This window comes from Hyla sarda, chromosome 6, assembly GCF_029499605.1.
Source record: "Hyla sarda isolate aHylSar1 chromosome 6, aHylSar1.hap1, whole genome shotgun sequence".
NCBI lineage: Eukaryota > Metazoa > Chordata > Amphibia > Anura > Hylidae > Hyla > Hyla sarda.
In genome coordinates this window covers 141,817,165-141,830,819 of record NC_079194.1, presented here as the reverse complement: position 1 = coordinate 141,830,819, position 13,655 = coordinate 141,817,165, and the positions used below count along the sequence as shown (strand labels likewise).

The window sequence follows — 13,655 nt, the reverse complement described above, 5'->3', positions numbered from 1 at the left end:
CAATTTTAGCAAAAAATGGTGCATCTTTTCAGACCCCATCTTAACCTTTCAAGGACCCAGGGCGTATCTGTACGTCGTGAGATTGCTCCCGTTCTGTAACGCGGGGCCTGGCCTGGCTTCTAACAATGGCCGGGACTCATGGCTAATAGCCCGCGGCATTGATCGCAGTGCCGCGCTATTAACCCTTTAGACGTGGCGTTTAAAGTTGAACGCCGCGTCTAAAGTGAAACTAAATCACTGCCGGTTAGCTCAGGGGGCTGTTCGGGATCGCTGCATCGAAATCGCGGCATGCCGAACAGCTGTAGGACACGAGCAGGGTCTCCTACCTTGCTTCCTGGTGTCCGATCGCCAAATGACTGCTCAGTGCCTGAGATCCAGGCATGAGCAGTCAAACGGCAGAATCATCGATCAGTGGTTTCTTATGAGAAACCACTGATCAATGTAAAAGATCAGTAAAAGAAATGGATGCAGACCTCAAGGTATATATTTGTATGTGAAATGTGGTGTATAATTGTAAGAGTAGGAAATAGTTGGGATAGGACTGGTTGTATATATAACAGTATTTTATTAAATTACACAGAATAGTCCAAGCAGGGCCCTTGCTATGGACTAGACAACATACAAATTAATGCAATGATAATATACCATAATATTAGATAAAAAGTCGAATTTTTTTAAATTAACCCTTTAATAACGCAGGACGTATATTTACGTCCTGCGCCGGCTCCCGCAATATGAAGCGGGGTCGCGCTGCGACCCCGCATCACATCGCGTCGATCCCGGCGCTCAACAGCCGGGACCCGTGGCTAATACCACACATCGCCGATCGCGGCAATGTGCGGTATTAACCCTTTAGAAGCGGCGGTCAAAGCTGACCGCCGCTTCTAAAGTGAAAGTGAAACTATCCCGGCTAGTCAGTCGGCTGTTCGAGACAGCCACGGTGAAATCGCGGTGTCCCCAACAGCTTACAGGGCACCGGGAGGGCCCTTACCTGCCTCCTCGGTGTCCGATCGGCGAATGACTGCTCCGTGCCTGAGATCCAGGCAGGAGCAGTCAAGCGCCGATAACACTGATCACAGGCATGTTAATACACGCCAGTGATCTGTGTAAGAGATCAGTGTGTGCAGTGTTATAGGTCCCTACGGGAGCTATAACACTGCAAAAAAAAAGTTAAAAAAAAGTGTTAATAAAGGTCATTTAACCCCTTCCCTAATAAAAGTTTGAATCACCCCCCTTTTCCCATAAAAAAAATAAAACAGTGTAAATAAAAATAAACATATGTGGTATCGCCGCATGCGTAAATGTCCGAACTATAGAAATATATCATTAATTAAACCGCACGGTCAATGGCGTATGCGCAAAAAAATTCAAAAGTCCAAAAAAGCGTATTTTGGTCACTTTTTATACCATTAAAAAATTTATAAAAAGTAATCAAAAAGTCCGATCAAAACAAAAATCATACCAGTAAAAACTTCAGATCACGTCGCAAAAAATGAGTCCTCATACCGCCCTGTACGTGGAAAAATAAAAAAGTTACAGGGGTCAGAAGATGACATTTGTAAACGTATACATTTTCCTGCATGTAGTTATGATTTTTTCCAGAAGTATGACAAAATCAAACCTATATAAGTAGGGTATCATTTTAACTGTATGAACCTACAGAATAAAGATAAGGTGTCATTTTTACCGAAATATGCACTGCGTAGAAACGGAAGCCCCCAAAAGTTACAAAATGGCGTTTTTTTTCTTAAATTTTGTCGCACAATGATTATTTCTTTCCGTTTCGCCGTGAATTTTTGGGTAAAATGACTAATGTCACTGCAAGGTAAGGAGGAAAAAAACGAAAATGGAAAAACCCCTTAAGGGGTTAATGGATAGCTTTGGGCATGTCAGATCAGGTCAGGGGCATTTCAATATATAAAGTATATCAAACAAAGCATAAAAGAGAAAATAAAAACAAGGTGCCTCATAATGTAACAATCCCACAGATGTGCTAGACACAACATGCTTAGGGGTATGTATAAGGGTGCTTTCACACTACGATTGTAGTATATGGTTGCTGGATCCGGTTGGGAGGAGCGAAAACCAGCCGCTCCCGTATCCCAGCCGGATCCAGCCCGAACCCCATTCATTTCAATGAGCTGACCGGAGTCAAACACTGACTCCAGTTGTCTCATTTTTCCCCAAATGCGGTTTTCTGACTGGACCTAGAACCGTGGTATACCACGGTTTTAGGTCCGGTCAGAAAACTGTATACGGGGCAAAATGAGACTACCGGAGTCAGCGTTTGCACCAGGCATCACCAGGCACCAGGATCCCAACCGGATCCAGCAACCGTACACTACAATCGTAGTGTGAAAGCACCCTTTAAGACGTACCCTGAGAACTGCAATGCAAACAAAGTAATAAACCCCTGTTAATATTGGTACAGACATATTCACCTAGTGGGGACACAGCAGGACCTCCGGCACAACCCAAGGTTTCGCTAAATCTGCTTCTTCCGGGGCGTAGTCAAAGGGGAAATGGAGCTCTTATTTATATCAAGGGCAACCAATCATTACCTAGCAACCAAGGTTACATCATCATTCTACTAATCGCGAGACCTAGAGGACCGATGTACTTATTCATTATGGGGCTATGTGAAATATTGCGGGATCAGCTGTCACTGCCCGGGTATACATATTACCCCTTGTTGTATTTAGCATCCAATGTACAACTCTGCAGGGTGCCCAAACTTTTGCAGATGCCATTTTTTTGTTTTCTGTTATTTTGAAAGTGTAAATGATGGAAATAAAATCTAACTTTTTTTGAGATATTATAAGAATGTCTAATCTGTAATTTGATGCCTTTTGGAGATTTTTCCATCTTTCCTTGGCTTCTTTATGCACATTAATACAGATTTTTACCTGGGGTGCCCAAACGTTTGATCCCCACTGTATAAGTTATTGTATGGACCTCTCGCTCTGCACTTAGCAGACTAGTCTCTGTTTTCATCTTTTACCTGACAAATTTTAGTGCCTTTGTAGTTAATAGCATTTGCCATACTCCTAAATTTTCCACTTCTACAAACATACGCCCAAGTTTAACGTGCAAAGAATCTTACAGTGAGGCAAAACAGTGCCAGGGCTCTATAGGGTTGGCACTGTAATGGTGCTGGCCTTTACTCTTTGCTACTGCTGATTGTTATTCTGTTCTTCTCTTGGCAGCTGATAGATGATTTGAGGGCAGTGGCTGGAGAAAGCAATGTGTCAACAGCAATGGTTGTCCGGGAGCAGCATGGCAAGGATGAATCCATGCACAGGTAACTCTGCCTGGTGAAGAATTCCCACCCTTTAAAAAAAAGGTCACTATCATGGCCTTATAAATCTGGCCCTAGGGGGTCTTCCTTCTGGTCCAGACCACATTCAGACTGCTGTTTTATACACAGGCAGAGAGCGAGTGCTATTCACTGCCTATGGCCAGACCGCGCTTCCTGAGTTTGGTCTCCTGCCAGTCCAGCAGGAGACTAAAGTCTGTGCTTTTGAGCAGACGGAATGCAGTCTGGACCAGAAGGGATATAGGTGGGTTGGCACATCAGTTGTTGGTATTGCCCGAGTATAAGTACATATAGGAATGAAGAAAGAGTCCCAGCACTCAATATTTCAAACTTGCGTGGTAGTTTATTGTAAATTCTACAAATAAGACACGTTTCGGCACTACTGAGACAGCAGAAGAAGACCAAGTGCCGAAACGCGTCCTGTTTGAAGCTTGAAATGCTGGGTCTCTTTCTTCATTCCTGGACCAGAAGAGAGACCCCTAGTGGCCAGATTTATAAGTCATGAAAGTGACCTAAAAAGACATATTTTACAGGGAGTAAATTACGAATCTTATTTATTTTATCTGCTGTATCTTATGTAAAAAAATTATTTTAAATGACAGTGCCCATTTAAAATTGCCTTATTTTGACCCCTATAACTTTCTTACTTTTCTGCACACACAGCTTTATGATCATTTTTGCACCATAACCAGTAGATTTAATCTTTTGCGTATATGTGACTCTTTGATCACTTTTTGTTCAGTATTTTCTGAGATGTGATGTAGCGATTCCAAATATGTTTGTTTCTTTATTTTTGAATTTTTTATTTTTTTTGGGAGGGTTTATTTACATGTTTACTGAGGGAGGAACTCATTTAAATTTTTTTAAACATTTTTTTAAGAAACTTTAAATTTTGTAAGTCCCCATAGGGGACTTTTAATAGCAATCACCCCTTAAAATAAACTAAGATACAGGGATAGGATTGTGATTGTAGGTCTCTGGTCCATGAAGTTTTCTTATGACACATGCCTACAAATTTGCACCAGGCATCTATAATGGATGTGAATCAGATGGGTGTTAACCCCTTAAGGACCAAGCCCATTTTGGCCTTAAGGACCAGAGCGTTTTTTGAACATCTGACCACTGTCATTTTAAACATTAATAACTCTGGAATGCTTTTATCTATCATTCTGTTTCCGAGAATGTTTTTTCGTGACATATTCTACTTTAACATAGTGGTAAAATTTTGTGGTAACTTGCATCCTTTCTTGGTGAAAAATCCCAAAATGTCATGAGAAAATTGAAAATTTTGCATTTTTCAAACTTTGAAGCTCTCTGCTTGTAAGGAAAATGGATATTCCCAAAAAAATTTTTAAAATTATTCACATATACAATATCTCCACTTTATGTTTGCATCATAAAATTGATGAGTTTTTACTTTTGGAAGACACCAGAGGGCTTCAAAGTTCAGCAGCAATTTTCCAATTTTTCACCAAATTTTCAAACTCGCAATTTTTCAGGGACTAGTTCAGTTTTGAAGTGGATTTGAAGGGTCTTCATATTAGAAATACACCAGAAATGACCCCATTATAAAAACTGCACCCCCCAAAGTATTCAAAATGACATTCAGTCAGTGTTTTAACCCTTTAGGTGTTTCACAGGAATAGCAGCAAAGTGAAGGAGAAAATTCAAAATCTTCATTTTTTACACTCGCATGTTCTTTTAGACCCAATTTTTGAATTTTTACAAGGGGTAAAAGGAGAAAATTTTTACTTGTCTTTGTAGCCCAATTTCTCTCGAGTAAGGACATACCTGATATGTCTATGTAAAGTGTTCGGCGGGCACAGTAGAGGGCTCAGAAGGGAAGGAGCAACAAGGGGATTTTGGAGAGAGCATTTTTCTGAAATGGTTTTTAGGGACATGTCACCTTTAGGAAGCCCCTATGGTGCCAGAAAACCAAAAAAAAAAAACACATGGCATACCATTTTGGAAACTAGACCCCTCGGGGAATGTAACAAGGAATAAAGTGAGCCCTAATACCCCACAGGTGTTTCACGACTTTTGCATATGTAAAAAAAAATGTATTTTTTACCTAAAATGCTTGGTTTCCCAAAAATTTTACATTTTTAAAAAGGGTTAAAGCAGAAAATACCCCCCAAAATTTGAAGCCCAATTTCTCCCGATTCAGAAAACACCCCATATGGGGGTGAAAAGTGCTCTGCTGGCGCACTACAGGTCTCAGAAGAGAAGGAGTCACATTTTGGCTTTTTGGAAGCAAATTTTGCTCTGGGGGCATGCCGCATTTAGGAAGCCCCTATGGTGCCAGAACAGCAAAAAAAAAAACCACATGGCATCACATTTTGGAAACTAGACCCCTTGGGGAACGTAACAAGGGGTAAAGTGAACCTCAATACCCCACAGGGGTTTCACGACTTTGGCATATGTAAAAATAAAAGAACATTTTTTTACCTAAAATGCTTGGTTTCCCAAAAATTTTACATTTCCCTTGAGCAAGGAAATAACCCATAAAAGGTCGTAAAATGCTTTGCTGGTGAACTACAGGTCTCAGAAGGGAAGGAGCAAAATTTGGAGAGAGAATTTTTTGGGGGGCATGTCCGATTTAGGAAGCCCCTACTGTCACGATTCGGCTTACAGGTTGTGGATCCACTATGTCAGCGAGGGATTGGCGTGGACCGTGCTGGTGGACCGGTTCTAAGAGGCTACTTGTGTTCACCAGAGCCCGCCGCAAAGCGGGATGGTCTTGCTGCGGCAGTAGCAACCAGGTCGTATCCACTAGCAACGGCTCAACCTCGCTGACTGCTGAGAAGGCGTGGGACAGAAGGACTAGGCAGAGGCAAGGTCAGACGTAGCAGAAGGTCGGGGCAGGCGGCAAGGTTCGTAGTCAAGATGGATAGCAAGAGTTCAGGTAACACAGGCTTGGACAACACTAAACGCTTTCACTGGCACAAGGCAACAAGATCCTGCAAGGGAGTGCAGGGGCAGTGAGCAGATATAGCCAGGGAGCAGGTGGAAGCCAATTAAGCTAATTGGGCCAGGCACCAATCATTGGTGCACTGGCCCTCTAAGTCTCAGAGGGCTGGCGCGCGCGCGCCCTAGAGAGCGGAGCCGCGCGCCAGCACATGACAGCAGGGGACCGGGACGGGTAAGTGACTTGGGATGCGATTCGCGAGCGGGCGCGTCCCGCTGTGCGAATCGCATCCCCGACGGCCATGTCAGTGCAGCGCTCCCGGTCAGCGGGACCGACCGGGGCGCTGCAGGGAGAGAGACGCCGTGAGCGCTCCGGGGAGGAGCAGGGACCCGGAGCGCTCGGCGTAACAGTACCCCCCCCCCCTTAGGTCTCCCCCTTTTTTTGTCCGACAACTGCTTTACCTGGGACGAGGACACCGGGAAAGAATGGAGGGTTTCCTCAACGGCAGGCAGTACAGCAGGAGTGGGAATGGGGAGGGAGGGCAGAGGGCGAAGCCTGGCACGGGGCAGTGTGTCACCAGGACGGGGGCCATGAGGAGGCACTGAGGCTTGCCTGACGGGACTGGGAGGGGGGGAGAGGCACTTCCTATGGCAAGCAGAGTCCCAGTTCTTGATCTCCCCGGTGGTCCAGTCAAGGGTGGGAGAATGAAGCCGGAGCCATGGCAGACCGAGGAGGACCTCAGAGGTACAGTTGGGAAGGACGAAGAACTCAATCACTTCGTGATGGGGTCCAATACACATCAAGAGGGGTTCTGTGCGGTAACGCACGGTGCAATCCAATCTGACTCCGTTGACCGCGGAAATGTAGAGCGGCTTGACGAGACGGGTCACCGGGATGCAGAATTTATTCACAAAAGAATCCAGAATAAAATTCTCAGAGGCACCAGAGTCCAAGCAGGCCACGGCTGAGAGGGAGGAGTTGGCTGAAGGAGAAATCCGCACGGGCACCGTGAGACGTGGAGAAGCAGACTTTGAACCAAGAGACGCCACACCCACGTGAGATGGTTGCGTGCGTGCGTTTCCCAGACGTGGAGGACGAATAGGGCAATCCACCAAGAAATGCTCGGTACTGGCACAGTACAGACAAAGATTTTCTTCCCTACGGCGATTCCTCTCTTCCTGGGTCAGGCGAGACCGATCCACTTGCATGGCCTCCTCGGCGGGAGGCCCAGGCGTAGATTGCAACGGATACTGTGGGAGAGGTGCCCAGAGATCTGAGTCTTTTTCCTGGCAGAGCTCTTGATGTCTCTCAGAAAAACGCATGTCAATGCGGGTGGCCAAATGGATAAGTTCTTGCAGGTTGGCAGGAATCACTCGTGCGGCCAGCACATCCTTGATGCTACTGGATAGGCCTTTTTTAAAGGTCGCGCAGAGAGCCTCGTTATTCCATGATAATTCGGAAGCAAGAGTACGAAATTGGATGGCGTACTTGCCCACTGAAGAATTACCCTGGACCAGGTTCAGCAGGGCAGTCTCGGCAGAAGAAGCTCGGGCTGGCTCCTCGAAGACACTACGGACCTCAGCGAAGAAGGACTGGACTGTGGCTGTGGCAGGATCATTGCGGTCCCAGAGCGGTGTGGCCCAAGACAAGGCCTTTCCTGAAAGAAGGCTCACTACGAACGCCACCTTAGACCGTTCTGTAGGAAACAAGTCCGACAACATCTCCATATGCAGGGAACACTGAGACAGAAATCCACGGCAGAGTCTAGAGTCCCCATCAAATTTGTCCGGCAGGGACAAGCGGAGGCTAGGAGCGGCCACTCGCTGCGGAGGAGGTGCAGGAGCTGGCGGAGGAGATGGTTGCTGCTGTAGCAGAGGCAGAAGTTGCTGTAACATGGCGGTCAACTGCGACAGCTGCTGTCCTTGTTGGGCAATCTGCTGCGATTGCTGAGCGACCACCGTGGGAAGGTCAGCGAGACTTGGCAGCGGCACCTCAGCGGGATCCATGGCCGGATCTACTGTCACGATTCGGCTTACAGGTTGTGGATCCACTATGTCAGCGAGGGATTGGCGTGGACCGTGCTGGTGGACCGGTTCTAAGAGGCTACTGGTGTTCACCAGAGCCCGCCGCAAAGCGGGATGGTCTTGCTGTGGCAGTAGCAACCAGGTCGTATCCACTAGCAACGGCTCAACCTCGCTGACTGCTGAGAAGGCGTGGGACAGAAGGACTAGGCAGAGGCAAGGTCAGACGTAGCAGAAGGTCGGGGCAGGCGGCAAGGTTCGTAGTCAAGATGGATAGCAAGAGTTCAGGTAACACAGGCTTGGACAACACTAAACGCTTTCACTGGCACAAGGCAACAAGATCCGGCAAGGGAGTGCAGGGGCAGTGAGCAGATATAGCCAGGGAGCAGGTGGAAGCCAATTAAGCTAATTGGGCCAGGCACCAATCATTGGTGCACTGGCCCTTTAAGTCTCAGAGAGCTGGCGCGCGCGCGCCCTAGAGAGCGGAGCCGCGCGCCAGCACATGACAGCAGGGGACCGGGACGGGTAAGTGACTTGGGATGCGATTCGCGAGCGGGCGCGTCCCGCTGTGCGAATCGCATCCCCGACGGCCATGTCAGTGCAGCGCTCCCGGTCAGCGGGACCGACCGGGGCGCTGCAGGGAGAGAGACGCCGTGAGCGCTCCGGGGAGGAGCAGGGACCCGGAGCGCTCGGCGTAACACCTATGATGCCAGAACAGCGGGAAGCTGCTAAGATATTCATCTGGGGGTATAATGGAAATTTTTTAAAGTTTTGTTTAGGGGTTTAGATGGTGAAAATAAAACTATACCTGCCAAGGTATTCATCTAGGGGTATAATGGAATTTTGTTTTGTTTTGTTAGAGGTTTAGCAAAATGTTGAAAATATAAAACTATACCTGCCATGGTATTCATCTAGGGGTATAATGGGAATTTTTAGTCTTATTAGGGGTTTGCCAATTAGATTTGTGGAAATTGTGTAGTGGAGAAAAAGGGGAAATTATTGAATTGCTCACATGTCATTCCAAGGGTGCGTTGGGTAGAGTTATTCAAAGTCATTCTAAAAATAGTTAAAGGGGACAAATTTAGAAATCATATGTTGTGTGATAGATTTTAAAACAGTCTTCAATGCACAGACCGAGTTTGTGGGGACATGTCTCACAGTGGTATATAGTGTCTTTTCTAATTCCACGCTTGGAGCACACCTGACACCTCTTCTGTTGCCTACTCCCCGATTCTCTACGGGGAACGACCCCAGGAAAATGTTGCCCTGGAACTATTCTGTTCTCAGATCCTGTGGCTCTGCTTCCCTCCCCTTCCTGATCCCCAAACAGAAAGTCCTTAACCCCTTAAGGACTCAGGGTTTTTCCGTTTTTGCACTTTCGTTTTTTCCTCCTTACCTTTTAAAAATCATAACCCTTTCAATTTTCCACCTAAAAATCCATATTATGGCTTATTTTTTGCGTCACCAATTCTACTTTGCAGTGACATCAGTCATTTTACCCAAAAATTCACAGAAAAAAATCATTGTGCGACAAAATAACAAGTGGACCCATAACACTGCACACGCCGCGATCGGCGATGTGTGGTATTAGCCGCAGGTCCCGGCCGTTGATGAGCGCCGGGACCGACGCGATGTGATGCTTCATATCGCGGGAGCCGGCGCAGGACGTAAATATACGTCCTGCGTCGTTAAAGGGTTAATAACATTTTCCTGGAATTGCAGGTATGTGCATGTATTTCCTGCACGTTTGTACACCACAAATGAATTGTACATGGTAATTTGGAAGCGGTGCAGTGCCAATTTTTTATACCAGGTCTTAGTTTTGCGTAGGGCAGTGTACGGCTGCAAGGCCTGATCTGACAGATCCACCCCTCCCATGAACTTATTATAGTCCTGAATACACACAGGTTTAGGGGCACTCTCTGTGGTACCACGGACTTGGACAGGGGTAGATCTGTCTGGGTGTAAGGTGGTTAGTACAAGGACATCACGCTTGTCCTGGTACTTCACAAGCATCATGTTGTCCTTGCACACAGCCTTGCTTTCCCCCTTCTTCAACTTCTGCCGTACAAAAATTTTAGGCAAATCCCTTTGGTTTCACCTGATGGTACCACAGGCCACAGTCCCCTTGGCAAACAGGCATTGTAGTAATGGGACGCTAGTGTAAAAATTATCAAGGTAGATGTTATACCCTTGATCTAGCAGGGGGTGAATTAGATCCCATACTATTTTTCCAGTTGTTGTTAGTACGGGGGGACACTCTGGGGGCTCTATTTTAGAGTCTTTCCCCTCATAAACTCTAAATTTGTGTGTATAGCCTGTTGCGCTCTCACACAATTTATAAAGTTTTACCCCATACCTGGCCCGTTTGTTAGGCAGGTATTGCCTAAAGTGCAACCTTCCTTTGAAGTGCACAAGAGATTCGTCCACTGCAATCTCTTTTTCTGGGGTGTACACTTCTGAAAATTTTTGATTTAAATAGTTTACAGGGGGACGAATTTTATATATGCGATCGAAATTTGGATCACTGGGATGTGGACAATTTTCATTATTAGCATAATGTAGAAATTTGTGGAGGGCTTCAAACCGAGCCCTTGGCATGACCGACTGGTACAGTGGAGTATGGTAAAGCATATCATTACTCCAATAGGAGTGAATTGTGGGCTTTTTAATTATGCCCATGTTAAACAAAAGGGCGAATTTTTTTTTTTAGCTCTAGTGGATTGGTTGGCGTCCATTGGTAAGGCCTAGCATGATATGCCTGTGGATTGGCCGCAATGAATTGCTGAGCATACCGGTTGGTTTCCACTTTCAAATTAAGCAACTCTTCTGAAAAGAAAAAAATCCACTTCTTTTAACCCTGTGGTGTCAACACGGATGCCTGCAGTGGCCACGAACTCAGGCAAATGGGGTATAAAGTTTGAAGATGGAGCCCACTCAGAGAGGGCACTAGGACCTGGCTCAATACTGGTACTAGGACCTGGCCTAGGGCGGTGGCGGGGAGGTTCCTCGTCAGAATCAGAGGAGGAGGAGGGAGGAAGAAGAGGGCAAATATAGTAACTCTTCCCCACTATCTGAACCAGAGGAAGATGCCAAGAAGGCATATGCCTCCTCAGTGCTGTACATGCGATGCCTTGACATATTGTATGTACAACAGTAAAACTATATATTTTTTTGTATTTTTATTTTTTTTATAATTTTTTTTTTTACGGAAGCAAACAACCAAAATGTAACCGCGCTGCGAACAGCAAAACAGTGGTGACCTGTCACCGCTGTCCTAAATCCTTAGAACTAAGCTCGTTGTGTGGAGAGTATAGACAAAAAAAAACCTGTAACAGCACCACTAGTACTATAAGATGTCACTAATAACTAATATATATTTTATATATTTTTTACTTTTTCTTATAACTACGGAAAAACAAAAAGCGCCACTAGAAGTAAAAAAAAAAAAAAAACAGCGGCGAACTGTCACTGCTGTCACAAATCAGTGACGCACTAGGTAAAAATTTAAAAGGGTAGTATGGAAGTGTGCGAGGTGGTGATGGGATGAAAGGGTGACAGTCACTTCAGGGGCACTGACAGTAATTTATATTATTCTTCACTGTCTCTGTTATGGTCAGTGACAGACTTCAATTTCTTCACTGTAGCCTGTTCACAGGTTACAGCAGCAGTTGATGAATGAATGAACTATGAATGAATGAACAAATGAATGAATGAAAAAATGAATGAATGAACAAATGAATGAATGAACAAAGGAATGAATGAACAAATGAATGAATGAACAAATGAATGAATGAACAAATGAATGAATGAATGAATCAGCAGCAGGGTACGGGGCACTGTAACACTTCTGGGAACTGAAACTTTTTACCGTATATACTCAAGTATAAGCCGAGTTTTTCAGCACGATTTTTCGTGCTGAAAACACCCCCCTCGGCTTATACTCGAGTGAACTCTCCACTTGCAGTGGTCTTCAACCTGCGGACCTACAGAGGTTTCAAAACTACAACTCCCAGCAAGCCCGGGCAGCCATCGGCTTTCCGGGCTTGCTGGGAGTTGTAGTTTTGAAACATCTGGAGGTCCGCAGGTTGAAGACCACTGCGGCCTTCGACATCATCCAGCCCCCCCCCTCTCACCCCCTTTAGTTTTGTACTCCTCTTTGCTCGGTGGGACGTTAGGGTGCGCTGGTCCGGGCCATCTGTGCTGCAGGGACAGTCCGGTGTGGAGGGATAGTCGTTCCGGGCTGTCCATCTTCACCGGGGGGGCCTCTTCTCCGTGCTTCGGGCCCGGCCCCAGAATAGTCACGTTGCCTTGACAACGACGCAGAGGTACGTTCATTAACACCAACGTACTTCTGCGTCATCGTCAAGGCAACGCCTCTATTCTGGGCCCGAAGCGCGGAGAAGAGGCGCCCCCGGTGAATATAGCAGCCCGGAACCACTATCCCACCGGACGACCTCCTCACCGGACAGCCCTGCAGCACCGGACCAGCGCCGAGCGGAGGCGAGTACTGTACAGAACTAAAGGGGGTGAGAGGGGGCTGGATGATGTCGAAGGCCGCAGTGGTCTTCAACCAGCGGAACTCCGGAGGTTTCAAAACTACAACTCCCAGCAAGCCCGGACAGCCGATGGCTGCCCGAGCTTGCTGGGAGTTGTAGTTTTGAAACCTCTGGAGGTCCGCAGGTTGAAGACCACTGAGGGCGGATGATGACAAGAGGATGATGAAGGGGGGTGTGGGATGATGACAAGAGGATGATGAAGGGGGGGTGTGGGATGATGAAGGGGTGTGGGGATGATGACAAGGGGATGATGAAGGGGGGGTGTGGGATGATGACAAGGGGATGATGACAGGTGATGATGATGAGGGTCTGGATGATGACAGGCGGTGATGATGATGAGGATGTTAATGATGGGGGTCTGGATGATGACAGGGGGGAATGAGGCATTTCCCACCCTAGGCTTATACTCGAGTCAATAACTTTTCCTGGGATTTTGGGTTGAAATTAGGGGTCTCGGCTTATACTCGGGTCGGCTTATACTCGAGTATATACGGTACTGTACTTACTGTATTACTGTACTGTACTGTAAAATGTAACTATATTCAGTTACAGTTACAAGAATCTTCACTGCAGCCTGTCAGATCACACAGGCTGCAGACTTCAGACAGGGAGGACAGCAGCAGGGTAAGGGGCACTGCTGGGCACTAGACTGTCACTGTTATATACAGTGACAGTCGCTAGGATCTTCACTGCAGCCTGTCAGATCGGACAGGCTGCAGACTTCAGAGGGCGGCAGCAGCAGCAGTGTATGGGGCGCTACAGGGGGGCTTCTTAGTACTTTTACTTTAAATTTTAGCTTTAAAAAAAGCTTTTAACAATATTCTGTCACTCTGCTACAGTGTAACACTCTA

The 13,655-nt window shown here is 46.4% G+C and overlaps 2 protein-coding genes across 4 annotated transcripts in view; one reads left to right on the top strand and one right to left on the bottom strand.

Annotated features, from left to right (window-relative positions):
* LCAT (lecithin-cholesterol acyltransferase) overlaps nucleotides 1-13,655 on the bottom strand; it is a 130,104-nt gene that overhangs the window by 72,839 nt on the left and 43,610 nt on the right. The gene's annotated exons all lie outside the window — the stretch shown is intronic.
* The window catches only part of LDHD (lactate dehydrogenase D), a 47,021-nt gene that overhangs the window by 956 nt on the left and 32,410 nt on the right, over nucleotides 1-13,655 (top strand). For both annotated transcript variants that reach the window (XM_056525325.1, XM_056525324.1), the window contains one exon: nucleotides 3,207-3,301. In XM_056525325.1, coding sequence (XP_056381300.1) covers nucleotides 3,207-3,301 — 95 coding nt within the window. The remainder of the gene's footprint in view (nucleotides 1-3,206; nucleotides 3,302-13,655) is intronic.